General features: G+C 42.6%; 1 protein-coding gene across 3 annotated transcripts in view; it reads right to left on the bottom strand.

The window, feature by feature from the left end:
• Window positions 1-5,528: 5,528 nt before the first annotated feature.
• The window catches only part of RASGRF2 (Ras protein specific guanine nucleotide releasing factor 2), a 243,459-nt gene continuing 227,838 nt past the window's right edge, over window positions 5,529-21,149 (bottom strand). For all 3 annotated transcript variants that reach the window (XM_081232427.1, XM_081232428.1, XM_081232429.1), the window contains 6 exons: window positions 20,783-20,867; window positions 17,836-18,033; window positions 13,230-13,309; window positions 11,497-11,614; window positions 10,824-10,892; window positions 5,529-7,355 (listed from right to left, as the gene is read on the bottom strand). In XM_081232427.1, the coding sequence (XP_081088553.1) occupies window positions 7,263-7,355; window positions 10,824-10,892; window positions 11,497-11,614; window positions 13,230-13,309; window positions 17,836-18,033; window positions 20,783-20,867 (643 nt within the window). In that variant the 3' untranslated portion in view covers window positions 5,529-7,262. The remainder of the gene's footprint in view (window positions 7,356-10,823; window positions 10,893-11,496; window positions 11,615-13,229; window positions 13,310-17,835; window positions 18,034-20,782; window positions 20,868-21,149) is intronic.

Raw genomic sequence — 21,149 nt, 5'->3', positions numbered from 1 at the left:
GCAGGGCGGGGCCCGTCTCGGCCAATCCCGTCTGAGGCCTCGGGACGCACTTAGTCCCGGAGCCTTGCCCTTGAAGGCCGGACCCTGACTCTTCCGCCGTTTTCTAGCATCTGCCCTTTCTCTGAAACGTTTCCCTCCCCTAAATCCGGTGCTGGAGGCTGCCTCTCCCCGAACTCTGCGAGGGGTTCCTGGGCCCGCAGCCGGGCTGACTGGCTGCCCAGGCCTGCCGGCCCCGGTCTCGCGGTGGAGGGACCGTCGGGAAACTGCTGCACCTGTTAGGGAATTTGTTCCTATCTTCCTTCAAGAGCCCACACCTGGGGCCCCGGTTAGCTGTGGTGGATGGTCCCTTCTTCCCGGGGCCCTCCCCTTTTCCCTCTCCCCTCTCCCCTCCAAGCTAAGGAAGACGTCTAAAGCTCCCTCTCTCCAGTTTTTAATCATGCTCTGAACCAGGGACCAGAACATCTTCCAGCTCGTTGTCTGGGGCCTGGATTCAGGGACAATCACCTGTCTCTTCTAGATCAGGCCATCTGAAGTAGATTGCTAGACAATCTCACTTTATATCCACACCAGCTTAATTTACTACCCAGAAGGTCCTGCAGGCCATCACCCTGCTTAAAAATAGCCCTCCTTGGAACATACACCACAAACCAGAAAGGTTGACTGTAAATAGCAATGACCCCACAGGACTTTGGACTGCAGCCCTGTATTTCAGAGGGAGCTGCCCAGGCGTCTGGTGATGGTCACGTACCCAGCTTCTATGGCCACGTGCACATCACCAGCTGTTTCCTTTCCCTTCCTTCTCAGGACCCAATCCATGTACAGAGGGGATGATGGAGCCCAGGAATAACCTCCCACCTAGAGAAGTTCTCTTTCAGAGTCTCCACCTCTTTTAAATATGACCCAAAGCAAAAAACAAATATTTTACCTTTGCATGGGGGTACTGACTGGAAGAGTGCATGAGAGGGCCTTCTGGGGTTGGAAAGTTTCCTGATTTGGGAGTGGTCATAGGGGGGTACACACAGGTAAAAATTCCTCAAGCTGTACACCTAAGATTCTAGCACTTTACTGTGTATTGGTCTTACCTCAGTTTTAATATATATGCCATCATTATAACCTAGCTTACAACGAATTGAAATTTTTACAAAGTGATACCCTTTCTGCATATGATATACTCAGGTATTTTCTAGGCTCTCCTATGTTCTTTCATTAAACAATTGCAGATTTGGACCAACCAAACTGTTCCTCTAAAGAGTTGAGTTCCCAGTGTGCACATGCTGTCCTAATGGACCATGGTCCCTCCGGCTCCCCTGGCAGAACAGGCAGCTAGCTAGAGGTCTGTGGGGCTCACCAGCTGCTGTTTCGCTGTTTCATGGCAGTTCAGGCATCAGGTGAAATAAATCCAGTGAGCCTGAAATAGCCCAGATCCCAGATCCAGAGAACGGTGAGGCTTTTGAAGAGCACGGAGATGTAGAATTTAAAGGATGGCAGTTGCAGTGAGAAACCACCCTCTTTTCCCAATTCCTTACTAATGGAAAATTAGCCCCCCCCCACCTCCCACACCTTACCTCAACCCCTCATCTTTTACAGTGTAATTTTACATAAGTTAGTAAGGTCAGAAGAGAAGTTGGGATCTTATTGAGAAAAGGGGTGTGGTATCTTCTTTTGGGGGCCTAGTCATCCTCATGCTTACGATAAATGTGGTGTGATGGGATGGCAGCCTCCACAGGTGACTCAACAGAAATTCCAGATTTCCGAAAATCCTTCAGATGTGATCTCTGTCATAGGACACATACTCCTTTCTTATCATTGCCAACTCCCTTCAGAGGGTGGAGGCTCTTTCCACACCTAGTGGCCAGGGTGGCCATGTGGCTTGGTCTTGCCATAGGGACAGGAACAGAAGTGAAGTGTGTAACTGCCCTATCACTTGCTCTAAAGGAGATCTCCTGTCATGGGCTTATTCTCTTTTCTGTTACCGAATCCAGCTGGAGCCTGGATTTAGCAGGACCCAGATTTGACCAGTAGGCAAAGGCAATGCCGTAAGGAATGACCAAGTAACAAGAGGAAAGGAACCTGGGTTCCTGAATCCCCACCAGGCTGATTGCTCATTTCAGAAATGGAAAAGGAAACCAATTTGACAGGAGGGAACTACATTCTTCCTTTCCTCAGTTCTCTCTCGTGCTCAACAGCTGTGTCATGTTTCCTTCAGCTCTAAATGTTAGGACAACTTCATCTACTTGAAAAAAGTTTAAGTATTTTCATATGTATTATTCCACGTAACTATTGCAGTAATTCTAGATGGCTCAGGGGCTCATCCAGGGTTGGAGCCAGTGATGGCTGGGCCAGGCCTCAGCACCTTTTCTCTCCACAGCCTGTGTGTCAGCTGCCTTTAGGTGAACAGAGATGTTTGGACAGTAATGAGTTCTGTGCCTGGAGGTGGTCAAACCTGGGCTGACGATGGCACAGGAAAGACGTAAGCCCTGGAAAGACAGTAGAACTAGATGACCCTTAATATTTTTTTGAGGTCCTCCAAATTCTCTAATATTTTAGTACCTGCAGCATGGCTTCCTCTAAACCATTTCCCCCACCGAACTTCAGAAATATAACAAAAGAATATCTGAAGGAGCCCATTGTGATGAAAGAGACAAGATAGAAAAATGCTAAAAGAATCAAATGAAGAGACTAAAGAGATTTTGGAGAATTCGAGAAAGGCAAAGTTTAATTTGCATACAGGCATAACCCACACCTCACCCGGCAAGTGTTAGGCCACAGCACAAACCCCTCTGGCGGAGTCACAAATGTCCATAGATTTGCAAAGCAACTGGACACAAACAATATAATTCTCAAAGTAACACATGGGTTTGTCCATCACACACACATACAAATCACAAAGAAATACACTTAAATCCTCTGCAGAAGAGAGATGAGGATGGTAGTCAAGTTACCTCACATTTGGACAGCACTTTACAGTTTACAGTCTAATCCATTTTGTCCTCATGACAGCCCTGTGAGGTAGGCAGCACAGGAATCACTATTAACTCCATTTCACAGATGAAGAAACTGAGGATCAGAGAGGTTGCAGCACTGGCCTAAGGCTTTAGATGTAGATCTGAGCCTAGGACTCAGGGCTAGGATGCCTAGTCCAGTGCTCTTTCACAACTGCCTTTCCATGGAAAACTCAACGGTGGTGTCAAAGACAGTGGTTCAACATCATTTATTGATGAACTATTATTTTTCTTGAGCAAGTGAGATCAAGTACAATCAAATCAACCCTAATATTAACGTCATGTGGTGTGGTAGCCAAGATGAATAATTTTCTGAATCATTCATGTGTTTATACCTACAACAAAATGGTTGTTTTCTACTTTAGCTCTGCCCTGCCTTAATTTTAAGTCACTGACAGACATGGAGAAATGACACTCTGATTAGATTTCATTGACTCAAGTCTTATTACCAGGATTCACACAGTGGTGTCTGTAATCAAGTCATTATTTAAAGCTACAATCTGTTGTCTTTCTGAAATGAAAATGAATCCTATTCACTTACTCCTTCTGGCTGTGGACATTAGCCTAGCTCTACCCTTTAGCCATAAATAATATGTTACCTTTTATACCATTTCAACAGCAGTAAAAATAATAAACTTCACAGGCTGGTTTTTAAAAAAAATCTTATAAAGTGAAGGGAAAGGTTTTTTTCTTCTTTTTTTCCCATCCAGGGGGAATAAAATAAAACTTTGAAAAGCTAAATAAAATCCTTTATTTTAAAATAAAAGTTAATTTTATTAGGAACAACCCCTCTATTGCATTACTCTTTTTAGTTAAGAATTTAAAAGTGGCCCAATCATTGCTGACCCACGGTCTTGTCTGTTATAGCACTGTGAGAAAAAAAAAAAAGAGGGGCGGGTCCATCATCACCCACACTCCAAATTGGAACACAAGGGAGTTTTCTCTGCAAAGGTATTCAGTATCTGTACTGAAATTTAGCAAACAGTAATGGGGACTTGGTGTCAAAGCCAGTTGAAAATATTGCAACAGTTGTTTAAAATTCCCTCTTTAAATTCCTTCAGAGAAACACTAAGGAAAAGCGACAACATTCTACTTCATTCTACTTCATGCCTGAATCTGTATAATATATTGGCTTATGTAAGAGATTTGTCTCTGTAGCAAAACTGGATGTCTTAGTTAATAACCAAAGGCATCCCCTAAAGTCCTCAAGATAATTTCATTGACAGTACAAAATGTGGGTATTCATCTGAAAGCAAGAAACTGGATTTTACTTCTGATTTTCTGGGTTCATTTTGCAAGAATATAAGTGTTCCCTACTTGGCTGTTAGGGGCTGACCTCCCATCTACTCATAGAAATGGGTCTCATATAATAGAATATAAGCAGACACAGCCAGGGGTGCACGCTCCAACAGTCACACAAAGCTTGCAAGGCAGAAGAGTATGGGTGCTTTAAACAATCAAAAAGAAACCACAAATTGCTCTTGTGGACTTTAAATGTGACCAAATCGAAAAATGCACTTTCCTCTCCCAGCTGGCCCCCAAATAGTGCAGGTCATCAAAAGCAACTCCCTTGGAGGTGGAGTTCTCTCTCTTGCAGCTCCAGCAAGGCTTCAGACTCTACGAAGCAGAAGGAGGGGTTTGTGACTCTCAATAAAATGCAAAGGTCAGCATAGACTACTGACAGTGCCCAAAGTTGACCACTGGGGGGCGCTTCCAACATTCTGCAGGAAATAGGCCTGAAAGCTTTGTCACTAGTTGAGGAAAACCTGTATGCCAAAAGGGGAGAAGTATTTGGAAATTCCTCTAGTTCCTATTTTTCTCTAATAAGAATGGCTGCGGGCTTCCCTGGTGGCGCAGTGGTTGAGAGTCCGCCTGCCGATGCAGGGGCCACGGGTTCGTGTCCCAGTCTGGGAAGATCCCACATGCCGCAGAGCGGCTGGGCCCGTGAGCCATGGCCGCTGAGCCTGTGCATCCGGAGCCTGTGCTCCGCAACGGGAGAGGCCACAACAGTGAGAGGCCCGCGTACCGCAAAAAAAAAAAAAAAAAAAAAAAAAAAAGAATGGCTGCATTGGCTCTGGAACATTTGGGTCAGAGAATTGAGGGTCCAAACTTCCAGGGACAGTGCCCACAGAACCAAACCCTCCCTTCTGGAAGACTTTGGGGACTCTAAGGGCAGAGTCCGATGCATCAACCTTTCTGTGTGTTGCTCTGCCTGAAACTACTATGTGTGTGGTCCTTTCACTGATTTGTCCTGATTTTATTTCACCTTCAAAACTATGTTTTTGCACCAAGAAAGTTAACCTTTACTTTCTTATTCTTTTGCAAGACTTTGAGGTGCTTGGTGCAATTGACATATATTAGTTCAAACTGTGTTTCTGAACACTGAGAAACAAATTTTAAGTTATGCATTGTTAGGATCCAAACAACCCATGCTTCTTATCATGCATCAAGATGCATCAACCTCTTATTTGAAATTAAAGAGAAAAAACAAGCAACTTTTTTTAAAAAAAGAAAAATAAAGCATCCATAAGTCACCCTCCTTGGGTTTAGTGCTATCCTGTTGGCTAATATGAGCTATTGAAAATATTTTTGGAATGGTCTTCAAATATTATAAGTATTTTCTTTTACTTACTTGATATTTCACTACATAGTTATGTACAGACATGGCCCTTACCATGCAGGAAAAATGTACATTCTCCACCTCTGTGGGACATTATCAGTTCCCTGGGTCTTATGAGCCAGCAAGTTGAATTTATTAGTCAGCTGTCAGCTCTAACAACATAATTAAAGTGCAAAGAAAGAGAGAAAGCAGCCAGGTCAATTTTTTTTCATTGTCTGCATCAATATGCTTCATGCCTGCCAGATGCAATAGGCTCAGGTAACAATAACTCTATATCTTTTCTCTTCTTTGAAAGCAGAGGTCTCCCTGAGAAGAGAAGAGGGAGGTAAACATGAGATAGCCCTATTTCTTCAACAACCAACAATCCTGGGAGAAGCAAGGTTGCTTTCCCAGCCTAGGGTAGGAGGACTAACCCCTGCATTTGGTTTTCTGACACAAGGGCTGTTGAGTGGTTGGGTCCATTTCCCATATACTTACAATATTTGCACTCAGAAATGTCTCAAAATTTAAAGACTGGGGAAGAACCGTCTACCAACAGCACACGGAAGGGTGGGTTTTAAAAAGAAAATCCCACTAAACAGCTTTAAAAAAAAATACAATCAACGTTCATAGGCTAAAAATGGTTTGTGTAAATCAGAATAGATTCCCACATTACCAATGGCGGGGGGTGGGGGTGGGGTGGAATAAAACAAGCACAGCAAGGTGCAGAGATGATTTTTAAGTATATCTTTTCACTTAGCATTGAAACCCACTCTTCCCCGTAGCACTTTGTGGCCTTTTGTCGTATTCCACAGTTTTGCCGGTGAGGTGCGTGGGCATCGTTTTGCAAAGCCTGCACCTGTCTCTCCAAGGGCATTGGCTTCCTGGTCTCCACAGCCTCAGGAAGAAGCCCCCCACTCCTCCACCTCGAGAGAGCCACTGGCTGGGCTCCGCAGGGTCACAGCTACTGAGTTTTTAATTATGGAAATGTTAGGTACAAATCCACTTGACTTTCAACCTGTCTTTCCTGTCCTGTTGCCTAAAGACTGAAAGAGCAGTTTCAGAACATGCCATTCTTCCAATATAAATATTTATGATGCACTGAGGACCATGCACATGCTGAGGGCTGACATTGCTTATGTGTCGGTCCATCCCTACAGAGGCAGCCTCGGCTCTTCTGGAAGCCTGTGACAAAGGAAATGTAACAGAAGCAGTTAAACCCTAGGAGAAGACTGGGAGGTGCACTGGGCCAGTAAAGTGCCAGCGAAACATCACAAGCCTTTTCCATGGACCCTCGTCCCCGAGTTCTAATAGAACATGCAGCAGAGTTTCAAATTCCCCCTCTTACCTGCTTCATTAAAATGGCTACCAGCACCTCCCATCTTATATTCCCTCATGCAAATGTGCCCTCAGCTTTACCAAATATCCATCTCTTCACCTTCCCACCCAAGTCTGAAGCATCTGTCTTCGACTCCAACCAACCGGGCTTCCCTGGCTGGAGACAGAATTCCCATTTGGTTCCATCATCTTCGGGGGACAAAGGAGACTGGCTTCGTCTCCATCACCCCCGTTCTCCCTGCACTGTGGGAGGCGTGGCATGCACAGTTCTGTCCCTTCTGCTTTCCACGAAAATTCCACGGACTCAGGGCAAGGCTGGATCGTCAAGCAGGGAGCCGAGGTTCAATTTTTAGAGACAGCTCATACAGTGTATCTTCATCTATGATGAGGGCTTTGTCAAGCAAGTACTGAGTGACCTGGAGAAAAAAGGGGAATCCCCACTTTGAGTTTTTTTTCACAACACCAGTACGTACATTTTCTGGATGGAACCCGACACAATTCAACGTTTTCTCCTAAGCATTGAAATACTTTAGGTAGCTAAAAAAATTATGAATATATTCTTTTTTTTTTTTTTTTTTTTTTTTTTGCGGTACGCGGGCCTCTCGCTGTTGTGGCCTCTCCCGTTGCGGAGCACAGGCTCTGGACGCGCAGGCTCAGAGGCCATGGCTCACGGGCGTAGCCGCTCCGCGGCATGTGGGATCTTCCCGGACCGGGGCACAAACCCGTGTCCCCTGCATCAGCAGGTGGACCCTCAACCACTGCGTCACCAGGGAAGCCCATGAATATATTCTTACCATTAAAAAAAAAAAAATCACACCTGTCTAGTCCTCTGTCAGCTCCCACCCCCAGGCACTGCCCTCAAGAACTGCCACTGTTATCAGTTGGCTTGTATTCTCCCAGACGTTTTTCTGTATCTTTCTAGACATTACCATGCACTTACAGAAATCATTTTTTCCCCTTATAAGTGGTATCAAAACGATACATTTTATTCTGCTTTTGTCAAACTAGAAGTCGTGGAGAGCTCCCCATGTCAGTACAAAGAGCTCTAACTGCTGTGCACCATTAACAGTGTGACATATCAGAGTTTATTTAATGATCTCCTATCGAGGGGTGTTTGGTGGCTGTCAATGTTTCACTCTGACACAAAGTTACAGTGAAGTCCTTGTTAGCATGCTTCCTAGTGCTCACATGTGAATGGTCCTCTAGACACTGGAAATGAAAGGAAAGGAAAGGATATGGAAATGAACATGTTGGAACATGGGGTAGCTCCATGAAAATATTTCTTTATTTTTACTGAGATATAACAGACATAAGTAAAATTAATAGCTTGATTAGTTTTGACAAATGTAAACACCCATGTAACTTACATATATAGCATGCTAGAGAATAACTCCATCACCCCAGAAAGTTCCCTCATGCAGCTTCCCAATTAACCTGCTGCCAGAAGCAATCGCTGCTCAGATTCTATCACCACATGTTCTGTCTGCTCTAGAACTTCATGTAAATGGAGTCACACAGTATGTACTCTTTTGTGTCTGGCTTCTTTCACTCAGCATAATGTTTTGAGATTCATCTATACTGTGGTGTGTTTCAGTGGTTTGTCCTCTTCCATTGCTGAGTGGTGGGTCCAATGTATAGATGTTCCACAATTTGTTTATCCATTCATCTATTTATGGACACCTGGGCTGTTTCCAATTTTTGGCTATTATTAAGAAATGCTATAAACATTTTATACAAGACTTTTAATGGCATGTTTTCACTTCCCTCTTGGATAAATACCTGGGTCATAAGTTAGATGCATATTTAACATTTGAAGAAACCTCCAAATGACACAGTTTTCCAAAGAGGCTGTACCGTGTTACTCTCACCAGCAGTGTATAAGAATTCCGGTTACTTGGTATATCAATTTTTAATTTTAAAACATAACATAAAATGACCTCCAAAACTGTTGTACCTATAGTACATAACAGCACCTGTTATCCCATACCCTAACTAATGTTTGCTGTTACCAATATTTTAAAAATGTGTCTTTCTGATAGCTGATAATGATGCTTCATAATTTGCATTTTTTCTTATTAATGAAGTTGAACATTTTCCAAATATTTATTTGTTTCTTCTTGAGTTACCTGCTTATAGCTTTGTCAATTTTCCTATTGAGTTGTTTATGCTTTTCTTATAGATTTATAGGAATACTTTTATTCTGTCTCTTTGTTTTACATGTTACAAATATTGTCTCCAAGTCTACTGCTTGTATTTTGACTTTTTAAACAATTGCCCTTTGTCATATAGAAGTTTTAGATTTGATTCAGCAAACTTTATCAAGCTCGTCTTTTACAGATTTTGCATTCTGTGTTTAGGGTCTTTCAAACCCAAAGGTCATGAAATTTTGTCCTATATTTTATTTAAATAATTTAATATTTATTTTTATATTTAAGTAGTGAATTCATCTGGAATTTATTTTTGTGAATGGTATAAGATAGAGAGCCAAAATTCCTATTCCATTTACACAATGGTCAGTTTCTTTCTGGCGCTTTCTTTAAACATCTCCTTTATCCCATATTAGATTTTCATATAGACAAAATCTGCATCTGGACTTTATCCTGCTCCATTGAGTTTGTATTCCTGTGCCAATATAGTCCTGTTTTATTCACTACAGTTTTAGTGTCTGTATCTAGTAGGGAAAGCTCTCCCTTACTCTTCTTATTTTTCAAAAAGTCCTTATTTTTTTTGGCCTATTAAAGCTTCCTTATGAGTTTCATAATAAGTATGTCAGGTTCTATGAACTAATAGGGATAATTGGCTGTGAGTTATATGGGAATCTTCTGTCTTACCTTCTCAATTTTTCTGTAAAGCTAAAATGATTCTAAAAAATAACGTCTATTGGGCTTCCCTGGTGGCGCAGTGGTTGAGAGTCCGCCTGCCGATGCAGGGGACACGGGTTCGTGCCCCTATCCCGGAAGATCCCGCATGCCGCGGAGCGGCTGGGCCCGCGAGCCATGGCCGCGGAGCCTGTGTGTCCGGAGCCTGTGCTCCGCAACGGGAGAGGCCACAGCAGTGAGAGGCCCGCGTACAGCAAAAAAAAAAAAAAAAAAAAAAAAACGTCTATTAAAAAATGAAAAGACGGGCTTCCCTGGTGGTGCAGTGGTTGAGAGTCCGCCTGCCACTGCAGGGGACACAGGTTCGTGCCCCGGTCCTGGAAGATCCCACATGCCGTGGAGCGGCTGGGCCCGTGAGCCATGGCCGCTGAGCCTGCGCGTCCAGAGCCTGTGCTCCGCAACGGGAGAGGCCACAAAAAAAAAAAAAAAAAAAAAAAAAGAAAGGAAGGGATGGAGGGAGGGAGGAAGGAAGGAACAAAAGTAAAGAAAGAAGAAAGAAAGAGGTAATAAATACCAGTTATGGTTGGAATGGAGAGAGGAAGGGGGTATAAGACATGAGATGAATCTTGAAAGATGAGTAGGGACCACATAATGCAAGACTTTTTGGACATATCAAGATTTTTTTCTTTCCTTATCCTAAGAGCAAAGGGAAGCCAATAAAGCAAACAACTTCCACTGTGTGTTTCAGAGAGTTCTATCTGGCTGTAAATTTGTAGAATGGATTTGCATTCTGTAGACCAGGTAACAGATATTGGTAGTTTGGACCAGGGGTGGTTCCAGCTTCACAAGAAATACAGGATGTAAAACAGATAGAATTTAATGATGAATTGATATTCTTTTTGCTTTCTTTCTTGTTTTTCTTACTCAGAGTTACCAAAGGTTTGTCTGTTTTATTGGTCTTTTCTTTGAGTCAGCTTTTGGTATTATTGATCTACTCTACTGCTGTTTCCAATTAATTAATTTCCAACTTTTTCTTCATTAAATTCTCTTACAACCACATAATATTACCTTTGGCTGATGGTCTATTCGATAGGAAGTCTGCTGGAACTGGCGTATCTCTCTGATGATGTGTGATATCTGACAGAGACACAACAAAAGCAAAGCCTAAGTACTGCCCTGTGCTGCAGCAATTCTTCTGGGAGCCCGTCCCAGAGTAGTCAGTCCCTTCCTCCAGTGAGGTATCTGGAGCCCTGTCCGATCATGCTCCAGGCCCCAGGGCTTTCTTGCCCTTTAATGAGCCACACAAAATGTTAACAGCAAGGAAATACTGAATTCATCATCAGGGAAACAGCTGGCATGGGGTGGCCTCAGGTTCAGGAGTGGCAAGCCCTGGGTGCTAGTGTCCATGGGCTCCTTGCTTCTAACTTGGTGCTTAGAACCCAGCTGTCCAGCAAGAAGCCTCAGCATCTGTCTATCACTGGTCAGTCCTAGAAAATCATCCCTGGAGCTTTATTCCCTACCCTCTTTGTCCAGACTGCAAGCTGAAATGGACCTGCGAAAATCTCCTGAATCAGCCAACATCAGGTGTCCACCACCAGTGTCCACTACCTCTTCACCTCGAGCGTAAAAGCAGCGATCTTCACCTCGAGCGTAAAAAGCAGTGACCTTCCATGATGTCGCCTCTTCTCTATAAGCCACTGATGTCACTGAGACAGCCTGACTGTATGAAATTCTCACCTACCATTCTCATCTTGGAGAAATTGACAAGGCCTTCCTCAGTAAAGTTTGGTGTTCCTTCTTCAATAAATGCCAGGTCTGTCAGGTACATCCCCAGATAAGGAACAGCAGGGGGGTTACAACTGCAAGACCAAGAAGTACTGTTGTCATGCTCATTCCCACAAGTGTCCACTTACCTCCCCATTTAAAATAAATAGGAAGTAAATGTGCTGCTCCCACCCTGAAGAATAAAGTCTTTTAATTCCATTTTCAGAAGCACACTTACGATATGCAGAGTTTTAAATATGCCTCACAATAGAATATGATACAATATTACCGCCCATGCTTTACTATGTGTTTGAGACAATGGTATTTCAAACAACAGGATGTCTTACAGACAAATACTAACGTTTGCTAGCGAGACTTGCTTGCAGTATTTATCTGCATTGGCCACACTTCTCTGAGGGGTAAAAGCATGTAGGAAAACCCCATGCCCTCACCTCATTAAAGTGCAAACATTCAACCTTAAAGAAGTGGGTGGAAAAAAACATCAATGTAATTAGAGCTTGTAAAACTTGTTTTCTGTTTTAGTTAGCACTTAAATGTTTTAGAAGGTATAGACTTAATTAATATCACAACTACATGCTGAAGTGAGACCTTTGCTGTTTGGAAGAGGGATGAACTTGTTTTTCTCAAGGAGTCTAGAGGCTGAGAATATGGCCTTTTGATCCAGAGTGAACTGGGTTTGAGTCCCTGCTTGACCACTTACTAAGTGATGCAGGGCAAACTCTCTGAACCGCAGTTTCCTGTCTGTAAAACGGAGACAATAAAACTTATCTCGGGCTTCCCTGGTGGCGCAGTGGTTGAGAGTCTGCCTGCCGATGCAGGGGACACGGGTTCGTGCCCCGGTCCGGGAAGATCCCACATGCCGCGGAGCGGCTGGGCCCATGAGCCATGGCCGCTGAGCCTGCGCATCCGGAGCTTGTGCTCCGCAACGGGAGAGGCCACAACAGTGAGAGGCCCGCGTACCGCAAAAAAAAAAATAAAAAACTTATCTCTTTAGTTTGCTGTGAGGCTTAAATTAGACACATCAAGCACTTCACATAGAGTCTGTCATTTAGTAAGTGAATAGTTCTTGTACTATTGTTGTCATTGTTGTTACTATGAGTCTTTCTTTCTCTCATGGCATCACAGGACAATATTTTCCAGAGTAAGGCAAGTATGTGCAGTAGATGATAAGAAAACAAGTTGCAGGAGAATACATTTTATTCTCTCTCTCTCTGTCTCTGTGCACGTGTGCGTGTGTGTGTGTGTGTGTGTGTGTGCGTGTCTGTAGAAAGAGAGAATGATCCAGCAATAAAAGGTCAAAAATACATAACAATAATCATTAGGCACTGGAATATTTAAATTAAAAAATCACAGGAAATCACTGTGTTTAGATTAAGAAATACCAAGTCAAGAAACTCTTTATAGTAAAAGAGTTTTATTTACTCTTTATGTGGTTTGATTTACTATGGTGATATATTCTTATTTGGAAAGCTCTGCATACCATGAGTATGTCCATAAGCTATTTACTTACTATATCCACAGTATTCCAAATGAAAAGGGAAATCAGAAAAACACCTATATGATGGAAATTGTTCCCATTTGTTTTTCTTTTCAAACCAAAGTAGGAGGTAAGTGACTATTTGTACACTATAAAAATTATATAAACATATTTGTGAATTATGAATAATTTAATAATTAAGATAGACATACTTTTTAAGGGTTTCTCTGAGATTTTTAAATCTTCCTTCAGATGAAATAGTCTTCTGAAGCTTGTCCATTAGAGCTTTTGTCTAGAAAGAAATAAATAACTTAGTATGTCATGAAAATATTCCTATGGTTTGGTAAGGTGGTAAGTTACCAAAAGATGCTCAGTTCTCTTCTACAGTGGCAGTTACTGATACCTTTGCTAGACTATTGTGATGTGATATGACTTTCAAAGTATAGAGGGGGCATTATATTTAAATTTAATGTTTAAAAAAAGGAGGAAGAACACGTGGAGAAGAAAAGTGACTACACTAATCATTGAGCCAAAAAGAGAGAAAATGTGTAGAAAAGAAAAACTGTAATGCACAAGAAACTTAGGAACTTAAAGAACAGAAAAGCACGTGTTGAATAGGGAATCTTAAAGGAGAGGTCTTGTGTCAGGGAGTTTAATGAATCTTTTCGACTGTTAATTTCCAAGTCATCAAAGCACATATTCTGTTGCTTGGCTATGGACTGACGAATACCGACTCTGATAAAATGTGACATGTGTGTGACAGGATAATATGCTCTTTGTATCCAGTGCCTAATGGCTGAGGCCACCAGCACCTTAGAGGGAGGCAAAACCCAGCCATGACCAAGGGGTCGGTGTCCAGCTTTTGGATTCCGATATAGCTGTTTGAAGCCCACTTTAAAAATACTATTCCATAAAGACGCAGATGTAGAGAATGGACTTGAGGACGTGGGGAGGGGGAAGGGTGAGCTGGGATGAAGTGAGAGAGTGGCATGGACATATATACACTACCAAATGTAAAATAGATAGCTAGTGGGAAGCAGCCACATAGCACAGGGAGATCAGCTCGGTGCTTTGTGACCACCTAGAGGGGTGGGATAGGGAGGGTAGAAGGGAGACATAGGAGGGAGGAGATATGGGGATATATGTTTATGTATAGCTGATTCACTTTGTTATACAGCAGAAACTAATACAACATTGTAAAGCAATTATACTCCAATGAAGATGTTAAAAAAATTAAAAAATTAAAAAAATTTTTAAATAAAAATACTATTCCAATACCCATTCATCATAAAATCTCTCAAAAACTAGTGAAGAGAAAGTAGCTTCCTCAATTTTATGAAAAGCATTTACAAAAAGCCTGCAGCTAACACCATCCTTAATGGTGAAAAACTGAAAGCTTCCCCCCCCAAGATCAAGAACAAGGTAAGGATGTCCTCTCTTACTATCCTATTCAACATAGCATTGGAAAGTCTAGCCAGAGCAATAAGGCAACAAAAGGAAATAAAAGGCATATAAATTGGAAAGAAAGAAATAAGATTGTTCCTATTTACAAGTGACATAATTGTCTATGTAGAAAATTCCAAGGAAACTACAAAAAACCTCCTAGGACTAATAAGTGAGTTCAGCAAGGTTACAGATACAAGACCAACACAAAAAAATCAATTACATTTGTATATACTAACAATGAATGCGTGGAAACCAAAATTAAAACCACAAGAACATTTAAATATCTCCAATGAAAATGAAATATTTAGGCATAAATCTAACAAAACATATACAGGACTTGTATGTTGAAGATTTCAAAATGCTGATTTAAGAAATCAAAGAAAACTTAAAGAAATTGTGAGAAATACTGTGTTTATGGACTGGAAGACTCAGTGTAGTAAAGATGTCAATTCTCCCTAAATTGATTGGTTTAATGGAATTCCAATGGAAATCTCAGTAAAGTTTTTAAGACATAGCTTTTATCCTAAAATTTATATGGAAGTCACAGCACTTAAGGTAGCTAAAATAATTTCGAAACAGAAGAATAAAGTGGAGGAATATAGAAAGAACTCTCAAATCTCAAGGGTTTAAAAACCAAACAATCTAATTAAAAAATGAGCTGAAGACATGAGTAGGCATTTTGCTGGAGGATATACAGATGCAAACAAGCACATGAAAAGATGTTTAACATTATTAGCCATTAGCAAGTGCAAATTAAAACAATGGTGAGATTTCAAAATGGCTAAAATTAAAAATAGTGATAACACCAAATGCTGACAAGAATGTGGAGAGGGCTTCCCTGGTTGTGCAGTGGTTAAGAATCCACCTGCCCATGCAGGAGACACAGGTTCAAGCTCTGGTCCGGGAAGATCCCACATGCTGTGGAGCAACTAAGCCTGTGCGCCACAACTACTGAGCCTGTGCCCTAGAGCCTTCGAGCCACAGCTACTGAAGCCCGCGCGCCTAGAGCCCGTGCTCCGCAACAACAGAAGCCACCGCAATGAGAACTCGTGCAAAGCAACAAAGACCCAACGCAGCCATAAATAAATAAAATTAAAAAAAAAAAAAAGAATGTGGAGAAACTGCTTTACTCATACACTCCTGATAGGAATGTAAAATGGTACAGCCTCTCCAGAAAAGAGTGGCAGTTTCTTATAAAACTAAATACACAATCACCATATGACCCAGCAATCGCACCCTTAGGCATTTATCCCAGAGAAATGAAAACTTATAGTCACATAAAACATATTCATGAATGTTCATAGCAGCTTTATTTGTAAGAGCTGAAACTGAAAACAACCCAGATGTCCTTCAAGGGGTGAATGGTTAAACGAAATGTCATATCTACACCAGGAGGTACTGTTCAGCAATAAAAAGGAACTAAGAATTGATACACGTAACAACTTGAATGGATTTCAAAGGAATTATTCTGAGTTTAAAAAAAGGCAATCTCAAAATGTCATATACTGCATGATTCCATTTATACAACATTCTTGAAATGACAGAATTACAGAGATGGAAAACAGATCTGTGGTTGCCAGGAGTTAGGGAGGGAGAGGGGGGAAGGTGGCTGGGGCTATAAAAGGGTGGCAGGAGGGATCTTAGTGATAGAACTGTTCTGTATCTTCACTCTGGTGGTGATTACATGCATCTATCCCTGTAATAAAGGCACACTAAACACACACACACACACACACATGCACACACACAAATGAATACATGTAAAAGTAATGAAGTCTGTATAAGACTGGTGAATGGTACCAATGGTTAATTTTGTGGTTGTGATATTGTTTGTAGTTATGCGAGATGTTACCACAGGGGGACACTGGGTATAGGGTGGAAGGGATTTCTATTATTTCTTATAATTGCATATGGACCTACAGTGATCTCAACATTAAAAGTTTTTTAAAAACAGTTTTTATAAAAGCTGTGGCTTTTATTTGCAAGGTCCAGGCTTTATTCACAGAAGAATTTGCCAGTTCTAGGGGCCAAACTTGGGATTCTTAGAGCATTCCATTTTTACTAAGGAATGGGGGGAGGGGATAAAAGATATGACTTAGGCTTGGTTTCTTGCTACATAGGGAGGAATTTAAAAGGCTTGGAGAGAGCAAAGAAAATAGAATAGAGTAAGAAGCAATGTCTCTGAGAGGGGCTTAAACCCTCAGAAGGGGCAACAGAAACCAGACAGCTTTGAGGAAATGTCAGCAGAATATATGTTATTCTTCCTGCCTGAAACCCTTGAGGTGGGCACCCTGAAGACACCCTTCACCAACTTTGGGTGGTCACACAAGGCAGGCACAGTGGTCTGTGGAAGAAGGATATGCAGAGAGGGCCTGGCATAAACACTCCTAGCCTCTGGCGCCCATGGGACATGGAGGAGCCTAGAAAGTTCCCCCAACACCCTTTGAGAGGGTCGAGTTAACTAGTAATGAAGAATTAGCCTGCCCACTAGGGATCAGCAAGGGGCACCACAGCCTGTAGCAGAGGTAATACATACCCCATCTCAGAGAATCAGCAGAGCCAGTGAGAGATGAAGGGGAGGTGGGGTCAGCCAAGCTCCCTGCGTGCAATAACCATGCCATGTTCCTGGCACGGTAGGTTGACCATTTGAACACCAGGCACAGGCAACTCACAGCGGCTTGTACCCAATGACTAAACTGCCAAAGACTACAGCAGGAGGCCAGTGGGTGCACACAGCCTTCCACAAGCCCGGAAAAGCCCTCCCTAACACCCACTGACACTCAGGGGCAAGAGCAGGGGGGAAATGGTGATGTCACTTGAATCTTGAAATTATCTGAAGGAAAAAATTAGCGTGAACAAGCTAAGTCCAATTAAAAGAGAATTAAGAAAGTTATAACTCTTCACATTCAAGTCATTATGCCAAAACTTGACTACCTGAATGACGAAGAAGAGGTGAACATGGAGGCCCTCTATCCCTGGTCTTTGGCCCTAAGGCATTTGTACCTTTACTTTGAGGGAGAAAGAATGGACCCACGGACATCACTGTGCTCACTTGGAATCAATGCGCCCCCCCCTAAATAATTCAGGGAACAGCTCCTGACTGTCAACCACATTGTCTGAAGTTGTCCCAAGATATGTTATAATGAATGTTTTGGTTCGTATTTTCTTTTCTAAATTAACCATTTAGAAACGCATATGAGCAGAATCAATTAAGTGGTAAGAACACAGTAATTACCCATGTTGGCACCTTTCTTTGGCAACGGAGCTGCTCATTTCAGCTAATTATTACCTAATCAGTAATACTTATCTTGGCTCTGGTCTCCCAGTCTCTCCTCCTCACGGCAGCGGGAGGTGTAGCCCGCTGATGCTCACCTGCTTGGACACCTTGGCCCAGGTTTTCTTCAGCCGATAGATGGCACTTCTGTTTAAGGCTGAGGTGATCTCCAGCACGCCGTTGTAGTTGTGCAGGCACCTGCAGATGTCCGCCACGGCCACCCACTTCTCAATTGCGTTGGCTCGGGAGCTGACATCCGCATAATTCATGATCTGGGAGGCCACCAGGTTACTCATCTGAGACAAGGTAAAAGCCAAGAGAGGCCAGCTAAGAGCCAAAGCAATTCATGCAGGCACGATACCTGAATTACCTACAGAAATGTCAGCAAAGCAGGTGTCAAGGGATGCAAGATCATGGTGCATTTAGATATCAACCTTCTGAAGAAACTAAAGTCTGTAACGGTAACAATAACAACACACGAATGAACACCTGCTCATCCTGAGTGAAGAGAGGGGTTGTTTGGGATCAGCTTGTTGGGGGAAGAGGTGATTTTGCTAATCATTAATTTTGACCAAGGAGTCATTTCCAATAATTACTGAGAGAATGGCAGAGAATGGGCTAACCCCTGAGGAATGGCAACCTTTGCAGATCAGGGGTTTCACTGCTTGGGGCCTCTCCCAATGTTCTTTGGGTCCCAACAGTGTGGGGATATTCACTCTAGGAAGCCTCAGTTATCACAAAGAAAACACATTTCCTCCCAATCAAATCAAACTCTAACCTACCAGCTTTCAAACCAGAAACACTTAGGTGCAGAAGAGAGAACATTTTCGTCTTCTCATCTTGCTGAATTTTTTTTCCACCAGCAGTTAAAGGGACCTATAGTTTCAAGGCTAAGCACTGTAATTCTATGAGTTAAAGCCAAGAGAAAAAGAGGCAGCTTAAGAAGCTCAACACTTAGAATATGGAAAGGAAAAGACTAGAACAGGATTGATTACTAATAAAGGGAATCTGGGGTCCATAATCTTATATCCATACACTAAACCTGATGAGCACACCAGTTCTTTGATAATTCCATAGGTATTTTAAATCTCACTGGGCCTCAGAACTATCATTGTGCATATTTATTAAAGAAATCATTTTGTACTGAGCACCTAGTAAGGACCATTTTTTTAGGTTGTGGGAACAGGAAAAATAAATAGATCAGTCTCCCTGACCTTAAGGCGCTGAGCCTGGTTAGGTGGGAAGGTGAGGAGAGGCAGACAGAAACAAGTAAATACCACAAAGCGAAATGCAAAGCTAGGGCTGTGTGGGGGGTGGAGCTTGAGAAATAGAGGCAGCATGGGGCAGGTGGCCTAGTACAGAGGAGAGAGGTCTGCCTGCACTGAACCCTGAAGGGTGAGGAGAAGCTAGCTACTGCTTCCCATCAAAGTGGAGGAGTGTCTGCAAAGGGACAGAGGGGGAAGGCGTGGTGGCATGGAGGATCTGGCAGCTGTCTGAGGAGCACGGGGGTTGGTGAGAGACAAGGATGACAGGAGGCGGGGCTCCTGTAGGCTAGGTTGAGCCGCTGGGGCCGTATTGTGAAGGTGAGGGGAAGCCACTGACAAAATTTCATCAAAGAGATATAATTAGATGGGCCTCTGAGAGAAGTTATTTCCGTGACACTGTGTGAAGAAAGGGTTGGGTGGCAGTGAGATGGGGGTGGGGAGACAGTGAGTTAGGAGCTCCTGGAGAAAAGAATGAAAGGCCAAATCAAGATTATGGCAGTGGGAAGGGAGGGGAAAAGAAGAGTCTGAGACGTGTAGATTTAGGGTTCACTAACATGTTGAGGGGTGAGCAAGGTGGGGAAAGGAGAAGAAGGGGTCGCAGATGACCTCTAGATTCCGTGCTGGGTTGAGTGAGTGGCTGGTGGGGCCATTACCCAAGACCAAGAACAGAGAATAAGATGAAGAAGCAGGCTTGGTGGGTCTGGGAGGTGATGATGATGAGTTCCATTTGCAATCTGGACACAGTGCAAGTGGCCACCCAAGTAGAGACATGTGGATATGGAGCCTGGGACTGAACCTCTGATTTGAGTGTCCATTTCATCCCAAGTGTATGTACAGCACAGGCAAAAAAGAAAAAAGAAAAAGGGTTTACTGCGCACAGAAGGGGCTCTGCTTCTCAAAGAGTGGCCCAGACAGGTCATGTGTCCTGTCCTTTAGGAAGCAGTGGCATTTGATGCTTGTTATGTAATAACATCTATTCCACATGTACCCTCAGCAAAGCACTGTCTTGGGAATTTGCACTGTTGTTTTGTATTTTGATTCTGGATGACATTAATTTACCTACAGGTTTCCTGGTAGTCTTTTTTTTTTTTTTTTTCTAAACATTATCATTACTCCTTTTACCGTACTTTAGGAGAATTGCAAAGGGAGCCTTCCCTTTGCCGGGATAGGCCTGAAGACATTCCAACATCTGTGGCTCTTCCACAGGACTAAGACCAGTAGAAGAGCACCAATAGGGAGGAGGAGGGTATAAAAGCAACTCCATCTTACTGCTGCAGAAGAGCAGAGGGGGAGATGGACCGACAGCTGGTTACCTTTGCGCGCAGTCTCAGCATCATTGTAATTACGCTCAAAGAGGTTCCTTCCCACCCTGGAATGTACTGGGACTGAATGTTCAGTAATAATGAGGAGGTGCTGTAGCAACCCAGCCTTACCATCACCAGTACCACCAGGGGCCAGTGACACAGTGCTGTTAGAACCAGTCAACCTATGACCATGAAGTAATGATGATCATGATAAAAATAAGAGCAGCTACCTATGCATCACTGAGCACTTACCAGACTTGTGTACCATCAGATGTGAACTGGAAGGTAACTGGAAGTAATCACATCACTGTGAACTCTTAGAGGAGATTTAAGCTTATTTTTTTTTTAACATTCCATCAGTTTTGTTTAAAAAGTGGGTGGCAGACTTCCTTTAATTTAGAGAAGGCATCTCAAGACCCTGATGCTCATCTTCCTATAACACTCCCACCCAAGGTTTTATTTTTATGGTTACTCACATCATTGAAGTGTTGGCTGGTTTTCATAATGTAAGGTGTTCTTTCATTTTTATCCAGCTTCATCCACCCCTGCCCAAGAAATTCTCTGAAAATTCAAAACAGAACACAAAATCAGTTAAGTTTTTTAAGGGTGACTATGATCCTGAATAATTATTATGAATATTATATACATTAAACTTGACATTGCCCAACCCTGCTGCTCCATCTCAAATGAATTTTAGCTCAATTCTACCATTTCACCACTTGATGCCAAAAAGATTCTTCAGTTTCAGCTTTCTCTTATAAAATGTTTGGAACCGGGTCCTTATTAGGATCATTATAAAGGCTTCTCTGAAATTGGAAAAACAATGGCAAGAGGAATAAAGAG

Source organism: Mesoplodon bidens, assembly GCF_964165515.1.
Source record: "Mesoplodon bidens genome assembly, chromosome: 4".
Lineage (NCBI taxonomy): Eukaryota > Metazoa > Chordata > Mammalia > Artiodactyla > Ziphiidae > Mesoplodon > Mesoplodon bidens.
Note: the sequence above shows the minus strand (reverse complement) of the source record. Positions and strands in the feature narration are given on the sequence as shown.